General features: G+C 45.0%; 1 protein-coding gene across 1 annotated transcript; it reads left to right on the forward strand.

Moving 5' to 3' along the window:
- Positions 1–178: 178 nt before the first annotated feature.
- Positions 179–20,637, forward strand: LOC137323395 (carboxypeptidase O-like). The gene is made up of 11 exons (XM_067986874.1): positions 179–258; positions 2,278–2,353; positions 5,052–5,176; positions 6,042–6,153; positions 6,244–6,345; positions 9,941–10,045; positions 16,732–16,842; positions 16,984–17,074; positions 18,991–19,193; positions 19,831–19,915; positions 20,372–20,637. Exons 1-11 carry the CDS (start codon positions 179–181, stop codon positions 20,635–20,637), a joined length of 1,356 nt encoding a protein of 451 aa, XP_067842975.1.
- The last annotated feature ends 1,898 nt before the right edge of the window (positions 20,638–22,535 follow it).

The following is a 22,535-nucleotide window of genomic DNA, read 5'->3' on the forward strand; positions in this document are numbered from 1 at the left end:
TATCTTTATTTATGATGCGACTAAGCTACGATATGGTTATTTGAGGGTTAAGAATGTGGGCGTTGGCCAGGTGTAACTGAAGACAGTTTTATCCGACTTGCACTCTGCCCATCTCTCAGTTCCCAAGTCCTTTTGTGACTGTTCGACAAGGTCCCAGTGGAACCTGTTCACTGACACCATGAAGTGGTGGATAAGATGTGTCTCTATTCTGGGGATTCTCCCTCTGCTCACACACAGCTTCCAGGCACGATACAATGGGTAAGTAAATCAAATATTATCGTTATATTATCAGTGAAGATAACTATTAGTAATTGCCTAATACTAACAAAACATGACAATAAATCTACAGTTATTGTGGAGTTTCCACACCCAGTAACAGTGATTGCAACCACCTCGTCTGAGGTTGTTTGAGCCCATAATCTAACCTGACACTCCAGTGCGGTGCTGAGGGAGTGCCGCATTGTTGGAGCTGTCGTCTTTCAGCTGAGACGTTAAACCAAAACCTTGTCTGTCCGTTCAGGTGGATGAAAATGATCCCATGGGACCATCTCAGTGTCCCGGCCAACATTCTTCCCTCAACCAATACCATCAAAAACAGATTAACTGCTCATTCGCCTTTGCTATCTGTGGGCTCTTGCCTTGCACACAATTGGCTGAAGTGACTTTGACAGGAAACTTTGTGGATCAAGGGTAGAACCAGCCATCTTCACTGTCTCCCGCTGCGAGGAACTGCAGAATGTGCAGCCGCCCCCCTGTAATTTGATGTTTGATAATAGATTCCCCATCCGACAGCTGTGATTACATTTCAAAAAGTAAATCATTAGTTGGGAACTGCTTTGGGAGGCCCCCGTAAAACAAGTTGTTTTAAAAATGCCAATTTGTTTTATTTTCTTTGTAGACCATCTTGTACAGGTGATTCACCAGACTAACAGGATGCTGGTGTGTATTTAAATAATCCACTAACAAATATAATCATATTTAACAAGTTTCAGGGCTGCCCCAGTGTGAGTGTTATTGGAACAAATATCAGCACACAGGCATTGCAAGTGAATCCTTCAATTGTGTCATAATTCTTCCTGCACAAAGTTGATCCATTTGTGTGTTATGAAGATGAAAGCTGGGTATTTAATCAAAACCTAGATGGTGCCAGGCAGTGCTGAAAGATGGTTCATTCTCCTCCACTCAGCTCCTGATCTCAGTTCTGTCACTTTGGGGAGATGCAATGCAGAAGCAAAGTGCGTTCCAAAGGGAGGGAGGTTAAAGTCAGAGGGGCAGTCACAGCCAGTTGCTTTTTCACACTTAAAAGTGGTCGGATCAAAGGAGCACTACTGGGGGCCTGAGATACCTGCTCTCTGTGCATGGACTGGCAAAGGAGGGAGGAAAATACAGGGAAAGGGACGATGGAGATAACTGTAGGTAAATAAAATCAAATTACAGGGTGACAAAGTGCTGCTGCACATTGAACAGAAACTCACAACAGGAGACAGTGGTTCTCTCCTCAATCCTCCTACATTGGCTCCCAGTCCAGCAATACATTGAATTTAAAATTCTCATCCTCGTGTTCAAATCCCTCCATGGCCTCACCCCCTCCGTATCTCTGTAACCTCTTCCAGCCCTACAACCCTCCGAGATCCAATTCTGGCCTCTTGCGCTTCTCTGATTTCTATCACTCCACCATTGGTGGCCGAGCCTTCAGCTGCCCACACCCTAACCTCTAGAATTTCCTCCTTGAACCTCTTCATCTCTCTAACTCTGACTCCTCCTTTAAGCCCAGCTTTTGGTCACCTGTCCCAAAATCTTTTTCATTGGCGCGTAGTTGCTACTGTGAAGTTCGTTGGGACGTTTCACTACGTTAAAAGCGCTATATAAATGCAAGTTGTTGTTTCCAATCTAAGTCACTTCAGATGGGAGTCGGCCAGGCGGAAGCTGCCACATCTCCCCACAGAAGAGAGGAACAATAATTTGACTGAAGGTCCCACCTGGGTGGTACCTCACACCAACTGGCAACTGGCTAAAGTGAGCACTGATGCAGGTCTGGGAACATGGTCAAATTACAAAGGAAGCAACTTTCTGGTAATGCCGTTGTATTAAAGAATGTTGGGTTAGCGAAACTGCCTTCATACCTCCTCAAACATTTAACAATATTACCAGAGTTTCTGGCCATTTCAATATTGAACAATGTTCCCGGTACCAGAGAGAGTGGCACTTAGTGATTGTGATTAATTAACGTGTTACATACAAGAAACTGGAATTGTGAAAAGGAACTTCTCATTTCAGGGACCAAGTGCTCCGACTCATCCCGACGGATTCCGGGCAGGTGGAGTTTCTGAAACAACTGGCAGAGGAAGAGCAGGTAGGTTCTGAGATGAGTTCGGGGGACCTGATCAAGTGGTACTGACCTTCTGGTGTTGGTTCTATTTCTATTAAGAGGCTGCATAAGGCGTACGCTGGGGCCTCTGAAGGATCGTCAGGCTCATTGTCCAATCCCAGTAGGCTTGGTGCAGTATCCTAATACTGTCGCCTTGATGCTGCCTCGGCCTTTGTTATTGTCAAGATGTGGTGTAATGAATCTGAGCATCTCCTCACGGTGCAGTAGTGTGCCCCGTCACTGCTTGTGTTTAGACACGGATATATTTAAAGAAAAAGGAATTACATTTATATAGCGCCTTTCACAATCTCAAGGTGTCCCAAAGCGCCTTACAGTGAATGAAGACGTGGCCTCGGTTTAACGTCTCATCCGAAAGACGGCACCACCGACAATACTGCACTGGAAGTGTCAGCCTGGATTACGAACATACAAAATTAATGGGCAGGAAAAGACCAGCTGGTCCATCAAGCCTGCCCCACACCCTGATGGTAGGAGTATCATGACTAAACTTTTCTTCCGTTCCCCGACCTTCCCCCCTCACACCGTCACACCCACCCCCGCCTCGATGTAATTGCCTGGGAGAGGCAAAAAACAGAAAAAACCCAGGACCAATAAGGGAAAAAATACTTGGTGAAATTCCTCTCAGGTGATCGAATCATTCCTGGAGATCACATGGACCAAGTGTTACCTATAAAGACACTTACCTTCTAAATGATGTGATCTCTGCCCCAGTCAGGAACAGGTCCAGCTCCCTCTTGAAGGCAGAGAGTCAGCACCCATCACACCAGCCGACAATGTATTCCAGAGGCTCACAATTCTCTGGGAAAAGAAGAACCGCCGAACATCCAGTCTATTCCTACTCCTCCATAGTTTAAATTCATGTCCCCTGGTCCTCCCCTGCCTGGAAGTTGAACTGGAATAATCTATCAATTGGGACGCTATCCAGTCTTTTAATTATTTTATAGACCTTTATCAGGTCACCTCTAAGTCTTCGCTGCTCTAAAGTAATTAGACCAAGATCCTTGAACCCATCGGATCAGCTGAGGTTCTTTAAGCTTCGAATCATTCTTGCAGCTCTCCTCTGGACTTTCTCCACGGCCACTATATCACCCACCATGTGCGGGCACAAAACTGGGCACAATACTCTAGATGCGGTCTGACCAGCGACCTGTATAGTGTGAAACTGGTGTCCTTTGCTTTGTAGTGAATTGTTCCATTAATACAACCCAATACCTTATTAGCTTTAGTTACAGTTTCTCTACATTGGTCATGAACCTTTAGTGATCTGTGCACAATAACACCAAGATCTTTTTGTCACTCAGCCTCTCAGTATTGTTCCCTGCAAATGATACGTGTATTCTGTGTTGGCCCTACCAACATGCATGACACTACATTTATCTAAATTAAACGCTATTTGCCATTGTGAGGGCCACTCCCCTAGCACATCTAAAGCTTTTTGAATTTGATTGCACTCCTCTAGCTTCTTAACCCGTGCACAGATTTTGTTGTCATCAAACTTACTTACCATACTCCCAACACCACTGTCCAGGTCATTAATAAAGACTGTGATGAGTAGTGGGACTAGGAGTGATCCCTGGGGGACACCACTAGTAACATGTCTCCAAACTGAACCACATCCGTTAACTACAACTTTTTGGCTGCGGGATTGGAGCCAATTCCTAATCCAGCTCTTTCGATTTCCACTGATACCACAAGATTCTATCTTGTGAAGTAACCTAGTGTGAAGTACCTTATCAAAGGGTCTCTGAAAGTCCAGGTAGACAATGTCTACTGGATTACTCTCATCCACTACCCTGGTGACTTCCTCAAAAAACTCCATCAAATTTGTTAGGCACGGCCTATTTTTTCAGAAGCTGTGTTGTGAATTTTTAATGGCTCCTTCCCTTTACAAGTACTCAAGTCTCTGGAATGGGACTTGAACCCACGATCTTTCGACTCAGAGGCGAGCATGATACCACTGAGCCACAAAAATTAGATATTTTGGAATTTGCCTTTTCACATTTGAATGGTGTGCAAGGTTTGAAGTCAGTGCAGCTTTTAAAAATTCAGGGGCAGCAACACAGCATGAAAACAGAATGGAACTTAAAAAGAGACAGAATCCCAACTCTGCCGCTGTACAATTGTGATCCTCCAGCAGTTAACTTTGGCCAGTAAAATGTTTGCAATTGCTATGGATATTGAAGCAAAAATGGAATATGGCAGTTGTTATAATCAGTAACAATGGCTAGAAAAATGGAACTTTGGAAATCAAAGATTAATCAAAAAGTCAGGCTACAAGACTGAAAATTAATTGAATCATGGAATCATATAACACAGAAGAAGGCCATTCGACCCATTATGCCTGTGCCGGCTCTTTGAATTCGTTCCACTCTCCAGCTCTTTCCCCATAGCCCTGTATCATTATAAAAAAGATAAGAGTTTTATTTTTAGTTTATATCGATGGAGCTTCCTTGCACTTTGAAATTTTATTTTATAAATCAAGGCTCTTAGGCAACATCGAAAACAAGTCATTGTCTTGGCCTCAAGATGATTTTGGCCGAATCAAGAAAATGTTGAGATAGGTTGTTAAATATTTACTATTACAGATAAGGGTGATTTGAAGAGTTCGTATTGTCATTGTTCTTAAGATTACTGAGGATCTGTGTTGTTTTATTTGGTGCAGATTGATTTATGGAGCCCCCAGTTCCCAGAGGGAATTCAACCTCATGGCGAAGTTCATGCTCGAGTCCCAGCCTCAGCACTTGGTACAGTTAAAGGTGAACTGAAGGAAAGGGCCCTTCAATACAAGTAGGTGCAACTCCAAATAATAAAACGATTGCAAGTTTTTTTCTTACTGCTATCATGCTCCGGCAGCCATTTTACACATCAGCAGACTGAGCAGACTGGAGCTACATCTTCCCCACTCTGCCCAATACCCAGCCTCTCCGATTTTCACAGTGGCCATTTTGTAATAATAAAAAATAAGAGTCTTTGTGGTGTATGATGTCATTCCCTAGCTGGCAGCTCGGTCACTGAGCGTGCACCTCAGAACCTGTCCTGTTCACTTGGCAAGGTTCAAAATATCTCGCGTGATACCAGAAGGGCAGTGAGCTTCTTTCACTTGTGCTGATGATCACTGTTCACCATCCCCTTCATCAAGTGCAGGAACGAGACAATGACATCACAGACATGGATGCCACCAGCCGTTCCAACAGGATTGGTTATCCATTACTTTCTCATCAATGTGTCAACTCTCAGCTCAGGTCCATCTAAACAATCAGCACTTTTCAGATAAGGCCCTCATTCTCTCACTTTCCCCATCCCTGGTCCTGACCTGTGATCTAAAAACATCCTTTCCCATTACATACTACACCAACATGTCTTTCATTTCTTTCCAATACTTTCCATAAGGAATTCAGGAGAAACTTCTTAACCCAGAGTGGTGAGAATGTGGAACTTACTACCACATGAAGTAGTTGAGGCGACTAGCATAGATACATTTAAGGGGAAGCTAGATAGACATAAGGGAGAAAGGAATAGAAGGGTATGCTGATAGGGTGAGATGAAGAGGGGTGGGAGGAGGCTTCAGTGGAGCATAAGAACAGCATTGGCCAGTTGGGCCCAATGGTCTTCTTTTGTGCTGTAAATTCTATGTAATTCTCTGATTCAACAGCGTTTTAACACAAAATATTCAAGATCTCCTGGACAGCCGGATACAGAGTGACGATAAGCAGCCCATCAATTCTAGAGCACACAGCTACATCAAGTATCACCCAATGGAAGAGGTAAGACTGATACAAGAGGAGGAAAGTATTGTCTCGTTTTCCATTTAGTGTCTCAAAATATCCTTCACTGTTTCTCTCTCAAACACTCAGATCTATTACTGGATGGAACAAATGAAGGAAAATTACAAGGAGTTGGTGACACAGCATCAGCTGGGAATAACCTACCAGAAACGGCCGATGTATTATCTGAAGGTATCCAGAGTCCGATGTACTCAGTTGTTCTGCTTCCTTTTCCTCTCATTACCTCCCTTCACAAACATTGTCCCAACAATGAACTTCAGTCACACAGCAGCCCCCACCCCCAACCCCGACCCTGTTGCACCCATGTGACAATTCCATTTCCCTTACTTTCTGTCCTTGGACTGTCTCAGTGAGTTTGCCAATTACCAGAGTAATTTGTTTTACTGAGAACTTATGTTGAGTAGTTGAGATGACTATTTGGAATTGTCTGAGAAAAGACCTACATCACTTCTATCTGGGCTCGGGTCATTTCCTGAGTCCAGAATTGATAGGGTAGGGTTCCTGCACAATTTGTGTCTCCGTATCCTCCACAGAAATTGGAACTTGATCCCCTCCATCATAACTGGATTTGAACTCAGTTTGCAATAGATTAAAGATCGAGATTCTAATAGTCACACAGTCTCCCCTCACCCCCCGCACTCCTGCCCCAATTCGAGAAAGGAAACCTTCAGACCCCCGAATAACAAAAGGGAGGTAGGAGAACAAATATGTAGGCAAATTTCGGAGTGCAAAAATAAGAGGGCAATAATAGTAGGGGACTTCAACTATCCTAACATCAACTGGGATTCAAACAGTGTGAGGGGCACAGAGGGCACAAAATTCTTGATCGGTGTCCAGGAGAACTTTTTTAGCCAGTATGTGACAAGCCCAACATGAAGGGATGCAATTCTAGATTTATTCCTGGGAAATGAAGATGGGAAAGTGGGTGAAGTGACAGTGGGTGACCATATTGGGAATAGTGACCACAATTCAGTTAGTTTTAGCATTATTATGGAAAAGGACAGAGTTAAATCAGGATTAAACGTTTTAAATTGGGGGAAGGCAAATTTTACAGAACTAAGAGGTGATTTGGCAGAAGTGGACTGGACACAACTACTTGAGGAGAAATCAGTGGCAAGCCAGTGGGAGGCACTAAAAAGTGAAATTCTATGGGTACAATGCAGACACATCCCCTCCAAGAAAAAGGGTGGCACTGCCAAATTTAGAGCCCCCTGGTTGTGTGGAAGTATATGGGGCAAGATAAAGCAGAAAAAGAAAGCTTATGACTGTTACAGAAAACTAAATACTGCAAAAAGCCTAGAGGAGTATAGAAAGTACAGGGATGACATAAAAAAGAAAATAAGGAAAGCAAAGACAGGGCATGAAAAAATATTAGCTAGTAAGATTAAAGAAAACCCAAAAATGTTTTATCAGTACATTAAGAGCAAGAGGATAGCTAAGGAAAAGGTGGGACCTATCAGGGATGATAAAGGTAACTTGTGTGTAGAAGCAGAGGATTTGGGTCGGGTTTTAAATGAATATTTTGTCTCCGTATTCACAAAGGAAAGGGATGATCCGGATGTAGTAGTTAAAGAGGAGAGTTGTGAAATATTGGATAAGGTAAACATAACGAGAGGGGAAGTACTAGAGGGACTGGAATCCTTGAAAGTTGATAAGTCACCAGGGCCGGATGGATTGTTTCCTAGGCTATTGAAGGAAGCCAGGGAGGAAATAGCGGAGGCTCTGAGGATCATTTTCCAATCCTCACTCGATACAGGGGAGGTACCGGAGGACTGTAAGACTGCAAATGTAGTACCATTGTTTAACAAGGGTATGAAGGAAAGGCCGAACAATTATAAGCCAGTCAGTCCTACCTCGGTGGTGGGCAAACTGTTAGAATCAATACTGAGAGATAGGATAAACTGTCACTTGGAAAGGCATGGTTTAATCAGGGATAGTCAGCATGGATTTGTTCAGGGAAGGTCATGCCTTACAAATCTGATTGAATTCTTTGAGGAAGTGACAAGGAGGATTGATGAGGGTAATGCATTGGATGTTGTCTACATGAATTTTAGTAAGGCATTTGACAAGGTCCCACATGGCAGACTGGTCAGAAGGGGAAAAGCCCATGGGATACAGGGAAATGTGGCGAATTGGATCCAAAATTGGCTCAGTAACAGGAAACAAAGGGTAAAAGTCGATGGATGTCTTTGCGAATGGAAATCCGTTTCCAGTGGTGTGCCACAGGGCTCAGTGTTGGGTCCCTTGCTGTTTGTGGTATATAATAATGATTTGGACTTGAATGTAGGGGGCATGATTGGCAAATTTGCAGATGACACAAAAGTGAAGAGGATAGCTGCAGCCTCCAAGAAGATAACAATGGGTTGGTGGAGTAGGCGGAAAAGTGGCAAATGGAGTTCAACCCGGAAAAGTGTGAGGTAATGCACTTAGGGAGGGCAAACAGTAAAAGGGAATAGGCAGTAAATGGGAATATATTGAGAGGGGTAGAGGAAGTGAGAGACCTTGGAGTGCATGTGCACAGGTCCCTGAAGGTGGCAGTACAGGTAGATAAGGTTGTGAAGGCGGCATACGGAATGCTCTCCGTTATTAGCCGAGGTACAGAATACAAAAGCAGGGATGTAATGATGGAACTGTATAAAATGCTTGTAAGGCCACAGCTGGAGAATTGTGCACAGTTCTGGTCACCACATTACAGGAAGGACTTAATTGTTCTGGAGAGAGTGCAGAGAAGATTTACAAGAATGTTGCCAGGGCTTGAAATACGAGGAGAGATTGGATAGGCTGGGGTTGTTTTCCTTGGAGCAGAGGAGGCTGAGGGGAGACTTGATTGAGGTGTACAAAATTATGAGGGGCCCAGATAGAGTAGACAGGAAGTGCTTGTTTCCCCTAGCGGAGAGTTCAAGAACTGGAGGACATAGATTTAAGCTGATTGGCGGAAGGATTAGAGGGGACATGAGGAAAATCTTTTTTACCCAGGGAGTGGTGGGTGTATGGAATTCGCTGTCCGAATTGGTGGTAGAGGCAAGGACCCTCAACTCTTTTAAAAAGTACCTGGACCTGCACCGAAAGTGCTGTAAGCTGCAGGGCTACGGACCGGGTGCTGGAAGGTTGGATTAGAATAGGCACCTGGTTGTTCTTCGAGCCAGTGCGGACATGATGGGCCAAATGGCCCCCTTCTGTGCTATATCTTTTCTATGGTTCTATGGTTCTAGCTCTTGGGATTTGGTTTAACCTAGGTCCCATGAAGGTTAGGATAGGAACTCCATTATATTCCAATAGAATGGATTTTGGAGGGGGTGCACTTTGAATTTAGTGCTGTGGAGTGAAGATTGCCTCATGGGAGTATATTGAGCACCAAGTGGAGCTGTTTGATCTTAAATCATCGGAGAGAAATCTGAAGGAACCGATGTTACAGGAAACAAAGCAGATGTGCTTTATACCTGTTTTGAGATACCATTGAGACAATAGAAGTCTACCCGACAGCATAAAACCTGAAGCCCGTAGCCATGTCATTCATGTCCTGTACAATCGTCCCTCCTTCCCGGATATTTCGCTCTGTAGGCACACGAAATTTCAAGCTTCCCAACTTCTATCATTCTATGCTACTGAAGTTGGGATAGAACGATAGAAGTTGGGAAGCCATTGCTACACATCATACTTTCTTCTGTCGGCGTTGCACGGTCCCCAGTCAGACCCACACAAACGACAGGGTCAGTATCACCCCCAACATTTCCCCCCTTTCATTTCCCATCTGTTTTGTCCGTAGATCAGTCGAAAATCCGATAAGCCCAAGAAGATTATCTGGATGGATTGTGGAATTCATGCCAGAGAGTGGATTGCTCCTGCTTTCTGTCAGTGGTTTGTGAAGGAGGTGAGTATCTCCTTTTTGTAGCTCTACAAATAAACCATTTCAGTCACAATCCTCTCCACAGATTTCAGTTGGAGAATTTTATAAATCAAGGCTCTTAGGCAACATCGAAAACAAGTCATTGTCTTGGCCTCAAGATGATTTTGGCCGAATCAAGAAAATGTTGAGATAGGTCATCCCCACTGCATGAACAGTGGGGATGACCCAGATCGAACAGCAGATAATGACAGCGTCACAATAGTGAACAGAAAGCCGCTAGCAATGGTGATAATTCTTTTTGTGGTAGTTGTGACCTTGATGAGGGTTTTGCAAGTAGAATGTTTTAGGTTTCAGATAAAGCTGAATTGTGTGGGAAAGCTGGGTGTTCCCTATAGAAAGACATTGCTCAGAGACCTCGAGATAAATAGTACACGAGATTAACACTGAGAAATGGAAGATAATTCATGCTGGTCTTACCAATATCAATAGATTGGGAAAGAAAGATTTTGGTGACTGCATCAAAACATTATTCCAATGCAAGCCATCTGCAAGACAACCAGACTGCTCAAGTACAAGAGCAGATTGAAAGGATACAAGTAGTACAAGTACTGGGAGGTCATATTGAAAGAAAAAGCATACAATTCCACAAAGATTAGTGGCGGTCAGAAGAATGATCAAATATAAAAAACAGCAAAGAATGACTAAATGAATAATAAGGAGGGAGAAATTAGAGTATGAGAGAAAGCCAGCTAGAAATATAAAAACAGATAGTAAGAGTTTCTACAAGTATTTAAAAAGGAAAAGAGTAAGTAAAGTGAGCATTGGTCCTCTAGAGAGTAGGTCTATGGAATTAATATTGGAGAATAAGGAAATGGCGGATGAATTGAACAGATATTTTGCACCTGTCTTCACTGTCGAGGATACAAATATCATGCCAGAAATAATTTTGAATCAAGAGGTGAAAGGGAGGGAGGAACTTCAAACATTTACAATCACCAGGGAAAGGGTTCTGAAAAAAATATTAGAACTAAAAGCTGACAAGTACCCAGGTCATGACAGACTTCATCCTAGGGTCTTTAAAGACGCTGCAGAGATAGTAGATGCATTGGTATTAATTTTCCAATATTCCCTAGATTCTGGAAGGGTCCCATCAGATTAGAAAATAGCGAATGTAACTCCTCTATTCAAGAAAGGAGGGAGACAGAAAGCAGGAAACTACAGGCCAGTTAGCTTAACGTCTGTCATAGGGAAAACGCTAGAATCTATTATTAAGGAGGTTATAGCAGGGCACTTAGAAAATCTCAATGTAATCAAGCAGAGTCAACACGTGTTTGTGACAGGGAAATCGTGTTTGACCAATTTATTAGAGTTCTTTGAGGAAGTAACAAGCAACGTGGATAAAGGGGACCCTGTGGATGTGGTGTACTTGGATTTCCAGAAGGTTTTTGACAAGGTGCCATATCAAAGGCTACTACACAAAATAAGAGCTCATGGTGTAGGGGGTAACATATTAGCATGGATAATGGATTGGCTAGCTAACAGGAAACAGAGAATAGGCATAAATGGGTCATTTTCAGGTTGGCAAGATGTAACGAGTGGAGTGCCACAGGGATCAGTGCTTGGGCCTCAACTATTTACAATCTGTATCAATGACATGGATGAAGGGGCCGAATGTATGGTTGCTAAATTTGCTGATGACACAAAGGTAGGTAGGAAAGTAAGTTGTGAAGAGGACATAAGGGGCTCGATTTTGGCGTCGGGTTTCCGGCGGGTTTCCAGCGGGGGGGCCCGGAAAATCCCGATATCCGTTCACGTGACCGGATCGCGACGAAATCCCGGCCACTTCCGGGTACCGCGCTGATGTGCGGGGCTGCGCGCGCAAGCCCCGCTGGTGGGAATCCCGCAGGCAATTAAAGCCAGCGGGGTTCCACTTGAGAGTACTTACCTTGCTTGTTGAGGTCAGTTAATGAGCTGAATCAGCTGTCAAAAGAGGAAGTGTGGGATTTTAGGTTCAAGGCAGTGAGCTTCACACACTGGGGGAAACAGTCTCTCTCCAACCAGGCGTGTTGCAGCCAGCAGCCTGTGGCAGGTGCCAAGGTGCACTCCACGTGGGACAGCCCTCACCCACGCAGGAGGCCACCGCGTCACATAGGGCAACCCCTGCCCCGCACAACCCCCCACCAAGCCAGAGGACAGACCGACACGAAACCGCAGCCCCAGTCCGAGGAACCACCCACCTACCCTGCACAACCCCTCAGACCAACACCTGCCAGATGGGTGGTGTGTGGACACCCTCGGAGGACGAAGAGCACGACCAGCCCCAGCAGCCTCGCAGTCCACGCCGTACGCCGCAGAGACGTGGATCCCCCCAACACGGTGTTGTTGCACGCCCACCTGCACAGCAGGAGGGAGGGCTACCGCAGAGAGAGACGCATCGCAGAGGGCACTACCCTCGCCACAGGGTCCACAGACCGAGGCGCAGCTCCCCGGACCTCTCCGAGCAGCAGTGCACAGGGAGGCGCAGATTCGCTCGACATGTAGTCGTGGAGTTCTGCAGGCTCTTTCATGCCGAGCTGCTCCTGGCTGGCCCCAGCACCAACTGCTTACCTGTCGCTGTCAAAGTCACCACTGCCCTCCACACCTCCTCCTCCGCATCCTTCCAGGGTGCAGCCGGCTACACCGCCGATGTCTCTCAGTCGTCTGCGCGGACGAGCCCTGCAAATACACCTGCACCTACTCTGCAGTAACACGATGGGTGGCATCAGTGGTGGGTCCTCATAGTGATACCCAGGAGCGGGCATTATTGGACACAACGGACAGGATTCGCGGAGACATGGCAGTGGTGGTGTCAATATAATGTGTGCTGTTTGTTGCTCTGAAATTCAATATAGGTAACACCCATGACGAACCCTCAGGCACCCTTGTGCACTCCCTTCATGCTCACGACACGTTTGCCTTACGCTGCCTACTGCACATATGTGATGCATGCCCTGTGGCTGCAGCACAGGTGGTGGCAGGTTGAGTGAGGCTGGCCGTGAGGGAGATGCACGAGAGGGTGAGTATGGGATGGAGCAATGAGATTGTATGAGGATTGGGTTGCGTGTTAGTGGCAGGATGAGTACTGGCGAGGTGAGTAGGTGGAGGTAAGATGAGGATGGGGTTTGAGTGGGTATGAAGGGTGATATTACAGAATAGTGTTGGCGGTGCCGAAGGAGATGTGGGGTGGGGGCAGTGTTGTGGCAGACGGAGTGTAGGGGAAAGACTTCGTGTTCTCACTGCGGCTGACCTACTGCGGTCATTGCAGCGCCTCCTGCACTGTAAGCAGGTGGGCCATATGTTGGTGGCGCAGGTGACCCCCTCTGCCACCTCGAGCCAGGCCTTCTTGGTGGCAGAGGCAGGCCGCTTCCTCCCGCCCGCCGGGTGGAAGATCTGTGTCCTCCCCCTCCTCCTCACCCCATCTGATGATACCTGGGGTGAGGCATCATTAAACTGGGAGCAGCCTTCTCCCTGGGCTGCTCCATGCTGCAATTTGTTCCATTGGTTGCAGCATCTGTCAGTGGAGGACTGCCCCTTTAACTAGAGAGCCTCCAGCTGACAGATCGTACTGCGCATGCGCAGCCCGACCGACGCGCAGGCCAGCGCCGTGGACCCCGGAGGAGCAGGTAATTGATTCCTATTAGTGGGTTGCCTGCTACGATCGCGCGGGCAACCCACTAATTTCGCCGAGCGTGTTGACCACGCTCCCGGAGGACCACCCGCTGGGAACCCGCAGGCCTGCTAAATTCGAGCCCAAGGAGTCTGCAAAGGGATATAGATAGGTTAAGTGAGTGGGCAAAAATTTGGCAGACAGAGTATAATGTGGGAAAATGTGAACTTGTCCATTTTGGCAGGAGGAATAGAAAAGCAGTATATTATTTAAATGGAGAGATTGCAGAACTCTGAGGTACAGAGGGATCTGGGTATCCTAGTACATGAATCGCAAAAAGTTAGCATGCAGGTACAGCAAGTGATTAGGAAGGCAAATGGAATGTTGTCATTTATTGCAAGGGGAATGGAATATAAAAGTCAAGGTGTTTTGCTACAGTTGTACAGGGCATTGGTGAGACCACATCTGGAATACTGTGTGCAGTTTCGGTCTCCTTATTTAAGAAAGGACATAATTGCTTTGGAGGTGGTTCAGAGAAGGTTCACTGGACTGATTCCTGGGATGAGGGGGTTATCTTATGAGGAAAGGTTGGACAAGTTGGGCCTGTATACATTGGAATTTAGAAGAATGAGAGGTGATCTTATTGAAACATATAAGATCCTGAGGGGACTAGAAATGGTAGGTGCTGAGGGGATGTTTCCCCTTGTGGGAGAGACTAGAACTAGGGGCTGCAGTTTAAAAATAAGGGGTCTCCCATTTAAGACGGAGATGAGGAGGAATTTTTTCTCTCAGAGGGTCGTGAGTCTGAGGAACTCCCTTCCCTAGAGAGCCGTGGAGGCAGGGTCATTGAATATTTTTAAGATGTGGAGATGCCGGTGATGGACTGGGGTTGTTTACGAATTGTTTACGAATATTTTTAAGGCTGAGTTAGATAGATTCCTGATTAACAAGGGAGTCAAAGGTTATAGTAGGTAGACGGGAAAGTAGGGTTGAGGTCACAATCAGATCAGCCACGATGTTATCAAATGGCAGAGCAGACCTGAGGGGCTGAATGGCTCTTAATTCGTGTGTTCACATATGTCTCCTGATAGCATCTGTAATTCATTGTACAGGTACCAATGGGAGGATTATGTCCTTTCATCACTGTACTCATAAAGGACAGATGTAAAGAATCTTACAACACCAGGTTATAGTCCAACAATTTTATTTGAAAATCACAAGCTTTCGGAGGCTTCCTCCTTCGTCAGGTGAGTGTGGGATTCCTTGAATGTTTCGCATTTATATTCAGAGAACAATACCTGGTGATTACAGATAATCTTTCCAACTGCCCGTTGTCAAGGCAATCAAAGTGTTCAGACAGAGAGGTGTTGCCTACAGGACCACCGAATATACAAACGGCCAGAACACAAAACAGAGAGAGGGAGAAACATCCGAAAGGAAGAGAAAGACAGAAAATGACCCGTTGTATTAAAAACAGATAACTTTTATTCGCTGGTGGGATTACATGTAGCGTGACATGAACCCAAGATCCCGGTTGAGGCCGTCCTCATGGGTGCGGAACTTGGCTATCAATTTCTGCTCGATGATTTTGCGTTGTCATGTGTCTCGAAGGCCGCCTTGGAGTGCGCTTACCCGAAGATCAGTGGCTGAATGTCCTTGACTGCTGAAGTGTTCCCCGACTGGGAGGGAACCCTCCTGTCTGGCGATTGTTGCGCGGTGTCCGTTCATCCGTTGTTGCAGTGTCTGCATGGTCTCGCCAATGTACCATGCTCCAGGGCATCCTTTCCTGCAACGTATGAGGTAGACAACGTTGGCCGAGTCACAGGAGAAAGAACCATGTACCTGGTGGGTGGTGTCCTCTCGTGTGATGGTGGTATCTGTGTCGATGATCTGGCATGTCTTGCATCGGTTGCCGTGGCCTCAAACAGACCATCGTTCACAGCAAATTACCCAGCTTTCAGGAGAACAGCCTCCACGTCACCACACAACCCTGCCACGGATGGCCTCAACCGGGATCTTGGGTTCATGTCACGCCACACGTAACCCCACCAGCGAATAAAAGTTTTCTGTTTTTAATACAACGGGACATTTTCTGTCTTTCTCTTCCTTTCGGATGTTTCTCCCTCTCTCTCTGTTTTGTGTTCTGGCCGTTTGTATATTCGGTGGTCCTGTAGGTAACACCTCTCTGTCTGAACACTTTGATTGCCTTGACAACGGGCAGTTGGAAAGATTATCTGTAATCACCAGGTATTGTTCTCTGAATATAAATGCGAAACGTTCAAGGATTTCCACATTCACCTGACGAAGGAGGACGCCTCCGAAAGCTTGTGATTTTCAAATAAAATTGTTGGACTATAACCTGGTGTTGTAAGATTGTTTACATTTGTCAACCCCAGTCCATCACCGCATCTCCACATCATAAAGGACAGAGGCAGGGAAATGATACAGCAAGTAACAAGAATAGCCTGGGTCTTAAATCAATGAGCCATCATTTTGATAAAGTTGGTTAGAAACCGCAGTGAAGGGCCAAGGCCCAATATTGTAAGACACAACCAAGGTTGAAAAGAATAAAATGGAGACTTTCTTTGATGGTAGATTAAGGAGCAGAATCTGTTCTTATTGGGAGAGGATCAAGGGAGGAACTTGATCCATTTTGTTTCAAATCGTGAATGGAATTGGTGGGGTGTCTGTCAAAAATCTTTGCGATGATCCAGGGGAAAAGAACAAGGGCAGATGATAGAAGCTCAGAAAACCTGGAATTAAATGATATTCAGGAGTAAATCCTTCACCATTAGAGACCAATTGCCCTGCACAGTGAATGGGGCCTGGACTGAAGGATTAACAAATGTTGAAGAATCTGCCTGATTTTTGAGTGAATTATTTGCTTATCATGATGAGGAATATCAGTGCTGAGGAATGGAACACATTCCGACTTTTGAAACCCAGGTATTCCCAGGTCAACTATAGCACTGGTTACAGTCAGGCAGATGCTCCCGAAATAACACTCCACCGAATACTTCCAATCATCTCTTTCTATCTCATTTTGTGTGTGTGTGTGTGACAGGTATTAGAGACGTACACAGCAGACCCTAAAACAGATCGCTTCCTCCAAAACATTGACTTTTACATTCTGCCGGTTCTGAACATTGATGGGTACATTTACTCCTGGACAACAGTAAGTACAATCCCAGATTATGTGTTCTTATATAGTGTCACTGTCCCAAAATGTCCCGACAGCTCGTCTGTGAAACCTTTCCAGGTGTATCTCATCATTTCTGTGTCCACAGTAATGTTCAGCTTTCTTCTCCATCTCCAGGATCGTCTATGGAGAAAATCCATGTCTCCCTGTGAGAACAGCACATGTTTTGGGACTGATCTCAACAGGAATTTTGGTGCAAAATGGTGCAGTAAGTGGAGCTCAGACACCTTCCCCTCCTCTTCTGTATCTGTAGCCACATATCTGAATATCAGTCTTGATTTATGAATCAGTCCACCATCTATCTGTATAATGTCTTTCCATTAATTACTCCATCTTTATTTTTCTGTCTATCTTATGCACCTATCCATTCAGCTATACTTGAATCTAGCACTGTCTATTGTATATATGCTGCATCTGTCTGCAGAAACTATCTGCCTGTATATGTATCTGTGGATCCAAATCTATCTGTCTGTAGTTAGTCCCTTTCTATCTGTTCATCCAATTCTACACAGGCTGATTGTGACAGTGTATTAGAGACAGTGGTCAGCATATTAATCACAGGTGGTCAGAGGGGTCAGTATAGTAGTCCTGGGGGCCAGGATGGGACAGGGTGTTAGACAGGCAGTGAAAGAGAGGGAAGAAGTGTCTTTCAGACCCACTATTCACTGTTTTTTTATGGTGAATTGGTTTGTTGAGTTTCTAATTTTTTTCTCATCTGTTCACTAATATGTAATCATTGGAAAATTCACTTTATAGATTATACAATTGGCCAGATGGTATGTTTCAGAGATTGGGCGGGGACAGTGAAACACACCAAGTCAAGTCACGTTTAGTAACACAAACAGCACAGGCTTATTCATATCAAGGGACCCCCATCACTACTGGTGATCTTTTCACAAACCTTCAGTTAGCCAGTGTGTTCTTGAAGCACTAGTTACAAATGATCACAATTAATCTTAAAATGTGTTCGGAAAATTGATACACAGACTCCATCTAGTGGCTATGATGTGGGGAATGGGTTGATGCACCAGTGTTAACATGAGTATTTGTCCTACCAGACTGTAAGGGTCCCACATGAAATAAATTTAGCATGGTCTCCATTGGACATAAACTGTGAGCTGAAAACTGATTTACCACAAAGTTCTCAATCTCATTAAGAGAGAGTCCATAATGACAACTGGTGGTTGAATTGGAAAATTTTACACTGGCCCGGTTCTCAAACTGGGAACAAGGCACATTGTTCACAGGGAGTTTTACTCTGAATTTAGTCTGTGCTTCTCACCTTGCCTGGGAGAGACGATAATGGGTGAAAAAAAAATGTTGCATTCCCCCACCCTCGATGACTCTGATCAATACAAATACACCCTCCCCCTCACAGTCCCACTTGGACAAGAGGAAAAGCAAAATAAAATGCTTGCTGTGGTCCTTGTATATTTGCACTGAAGTGTCACACAACACCTTGCATTTATATAGCGACTTTAATGTAGTAAAATGTCCCAAGGTGCTTCACAGGAGCATTATCAGACAAAATTTGACACTGAGCCACATAAGAAGGTATTAGGATATGTGACCAAAAGTTTGGTTGAAGAGGTAATTTTTAAGGTGCGTCTTAAAGGTGGAGAGCACTAAAGAGGTGGAAAGGTTTAGGGAGGGATTTCCAGAGCTTAGGGCCTAGGCAGCTGAAGACACGGCCGCCAATGGTGGGGCAATGGAAATCGGGGATACGCAAGAGGCCAGAATTGGAGGAGCGCAAAGATCTCGGGGGTTGTAGGGCTGGAGGAGGTTAGAGATGGAGAGGGGGCGAGGCCATGGAGGGATTTGAAAACGCGAATGAGAATTTTAAAATCGAGGCTGGGCTGGGAGCCAGTGTAGGTCAGCGAGCACTGGGTTGATGGGTGAATAGTCTAAGACAGTCTGAGACTTAAGGGATAGAATTTAACACATTCACAGACACCAAAGCATTCCAAAAAATACAGCTGGAAATTATACTTTGAATAAACTGCCCAAGGTCTGTATACACTCAGCAGGGACTACGATGTGGTGGTAATTGTTCAAATCTCCTTGTTGCTGCTTTGCAGATATGGATCCTTCTTTTCAAACCATGTGTTTCATCATTTTTTGTAGGTGTTGGGGCTTCTAGAAACTGCTGTTCAATCATCCACTGCGGTTCAGCACTGGAGTCTGAACCTGAGACTAAAGCGGTTGCTGATTTTCTCCGTAGCCATCTGCCCGATATCTTATGCTACCTGACCATTCACTCCTATGGTCAGCTGATTCTTACCCCATACGGATACACGAACACCACAGTCAGCAACCACGAGGAAATGGTGAGATGTCATCACAAGTGGGGGAATCGAAACCTCCTTTTACTCCTGTTCCATCAGCTCTGCAGATAACACATGAGCCTGGTTAAGACGGAGGGCGCTGATGTACAGTAAACTTACTCCAGAAACACTCACCAACCACCCATGGTAATAATGGACATTCCAGCCTGTTATACGGATTCGGGACTGAGAGCTGATTAAAACACAAGGTGTAGCTGTGGGCTCCTCTCCATCAAAAAACATGTTGGAATATTCATTACATCTATTCGAAACCACACAGTGAGCAATTAGACCAATTAATTATTTTTGAATCAAAAAGTGCATCTAAGACCAGGGAGGTCTATTTCAATCTTTAGCACAGTTCAAACTTAGTAACTCACTGTGGATCACACTGGTGATGGGACTGGAGACACTGCTCCCTAGAGGGCAGGATGGAGCATTGGTCCTCCTAGATACATGTCGCAAGTTGCATGCAATGGTCGGATGTATTTCGACCATCCCCCTTTCTCCATTGAATGAGGGCCAACGCATACGTGAGGGAGCAATGGATGAGCTGGAAAAGGAAGAAAATACTAATAAGGATTGTTCTTTTAAACTTTGAATTTTATCCTGTGCGATCATCCTGTTTACCACTTTCCAGGTGAATGTTGGACTAAAAGCAGCAGATGCTTTGTACCAGAAGCACAGGACAGCGTTTAAAGTGGGACCTACTTCACATGTTCTCTGTAAGTTTAATCCTTTCCATACTTCAGTTATATTCCTGTTACTAATTCTACTTTACTCCAGATGCTCCTAAATCAGCTGAGTGACATTATTTGTATAACTGTCTTCATCTCGCATCAAAAGTGCAGCTGGTGATGGGAATTCAAAAAGACTGACTACTGTGATAACTCAAAAATATGACTAATCGGGTTCAACTGTGATGCCCCCACAGTCGAATAGCCTGCTGATGCTCATTGTCTTGGCTCACATATGAAGAATGCCCGTTTGGTTGGGGTTCCAGTGCCAGTGGGCATGTACCCCAGCATGGAGTCAATGAAAACTGGTGGAAAAGAGGAAAAATAAAGAAGGTATTGGAAAAACCCAGTTCTGGGCACTGCAACTCTGGAAGGATATATTGGCCTTGGAGGGATACAGTGTAGATTCACGTTACTGCATTGGAATGTTGTTCTGTTTTACAGATTATGCATCTGGCACATCTTGTGACTGGGCAGCTGATCTTGGGATTGAATTCTCCTACACGTTTGAGCTCCGTGACAATGGGACATATCATTTCATCCTCCCAGAGGATCAAATTCAGGCTACCTGCGAGGAAACCATGGCTGCTGTGACGACCATTATAGAGCACATCGATAATAAACATTTCCGTAACTCTGCTCCGACCATTGTAGCTCTGTGGTCGGGTGTTCTGGTCTCCAGCTTGTTAAGCATATACTTTGTAAATTGATTCCAAGGACAGAGGTGAAATCAGAGGTAAAGAATGGGGAGGGGGGGTGGGGGGTGGGAGGAAGGGGGGGGAGTCATGAGCACATCTGGATCAATTCTAGAATTTGGAGTTGGAGGGAATTGTGGGGAAGAGGGGGACATAATCCAGCAGCACTTTGTTCATAGACATAAAAACACAGGGACACTGAATGATAGAAAAAAAGGACTGACTGATGTCTCGGGAATATTTCACTTCAGTCTTTCATTGAGGAAAGTGGAGGATTAATCTAGCCACCCTGCAAATGGGATCTTCCTCTTTCTCCACTTTTTCCTCCCCTTACTCCTCCTCTCCTGAAGCTGGTGATGCACACAGGGTGGCAAAGCCCTCACCATACCTTACCCTGGTGCTCACCACTCCCATCATTGCCGATGCTGCATAAGGATTGGGTCAAATGACCACTCCTTCGAGTATTCACTGGAGAACACACGAGTAACATCCCCTCTATAATCAGATACAATCCTGGTAGATTTATTACCTTGAACATCACTGACGTAGAGGTGCTCGTCAGGCCCAAAACAAACAAATCCCAGAGACTGATGGTTTTTATCCCAAAGTGCTATGAGAGACACAGTGTGGAATTTGTTAAGTGCTAATGGTCATGACTGATGGGAAGGTCCCAGTCATTGGAAACAAGATGACATAGTGCCCATATTGAGAAAAGGTGGCCTGCAATAATCTTCACACGAGTCTGAGTCATGACCATTAACAAATATTAACCAATCACTTGCACTTTTATCAGGATGCAGCCACATCTTTATAATAAAATTTATTTTGTCTATCACATATATTGAGTTGTTGGAAAATGTTCTTTTTGTTCCATTGGTTAAATGTTTAAGTCTGTGTTTTTCTTCTTACATACGAAACATATGAACATATGAACAATATCGGACAGGAAAAGACCCTCTCGTCCATCCAGCCTGTCCCACACAATTGCGTTGCCTTGTGCATCACAGTATGGACACTCCCTAGCCCACCCGAAACCATGTGATCTCCCGGGAGAGATGAAAAAACAGAGAAAAACATAGGCCAGTTAGGGGAAAAATCTGGAAAATTCCTCTCTGACCCCCTTAGGCAATTGAAACTAGTCCAGGAGATTACTCTGGGCCTGATTAATGTTATGCAGTGACGACCTCTTGTAGAAGGTGATCAGTGCAGCAGCCAGAAACAGGTCCAACACTCGCTTGAAGGAATTCAGCGAATCAGTGTCCACCGCATGAGCCGGCAGCCTGTACCACAGGCCTACTATTCTCTGGGGAAAGAACCACCTCCTGACATCTAACCTAGATCTGGCCGTACATAGCTTGAGAGTGTGACCCCTGGTCCTCCCTAACCTATTTACTTGAAACAATTTATACATCTTCTATAGAATAGAATCATAGAAGTTTACAACATGGAAACAGGCCCTTCGGCCCAACATGTCCATGTCGCCCAGTTTATACCACTAAGCTAGTCCCAATTGCCTGCACTTGGCCCATATCCCTCTATACCCATCTTACCCTTGTAACTGTCCAAATGCTTTTTAAAAGACAAAATTGTACCCGCCTCTACAACTGCCTCTGGCAGCTCGTTCCAGACACTCACCACCCTTTGAGTGAAAAAATTGCCCCCTGGACCCTTTTGTATCTCTCCCCTCTCACCTTAAATCTATGCCCCCTCGTTATAGACTCCCCTACCTTTGGGAAAAGATTTTGACTATCTACCTTATCTATGCCCCTCATTATTTTATAGACTTCGATAAGATCACCCCTTAACCTCCTACTCTCCAGGGAAAAAAGTCTCAGTCTATCCAACCTCTCCCTATAAGTCAAACCATCAAGTCCCGGTAGCATCCTAGTAAATCTTTTCTGCACTCTTTCTAG

Source organism: Heptranchias perlo, chromosome 7 (genome assembly GCF_035084215.1).
Source record: "Heptranchias perlo isolate sHepPer1 chromosome 7, sHepPer1.hap1, whole genome shotgun sequence".
In the NCBI taxonomy this organism is placed as follows: domain Eukaryota; kingdom Metazoa; phylum Chordata; class Chondrichthyes; order Hexanchiformes; family Hexanchidae; genus Heptranchias; species Heptranchias perlo.

Coding starts and splice junctions, on each gene's coding strand:
- LOC137323395 (XM_067986874.1), top strand. CDS start 179: ATGAAGTGGTGGATAAGATGTGTCTCTATTCTGGGGATTCTCCCTCTG. Junction 5,177..6,041: donor GAAAGGGCCCTTCAATACAA/GTAGGTGCAACT, acceptor CTGATTCAACAG/CGTTTTAACACAAAATATTC. Junction 17,075..18,990: donor TTTTGGTGCAAAATGGTGCA/GTAAGTGGAGCT, acceptor CATTTTTTGTAG/GTGTTGGGGCTTCTAGAAAC.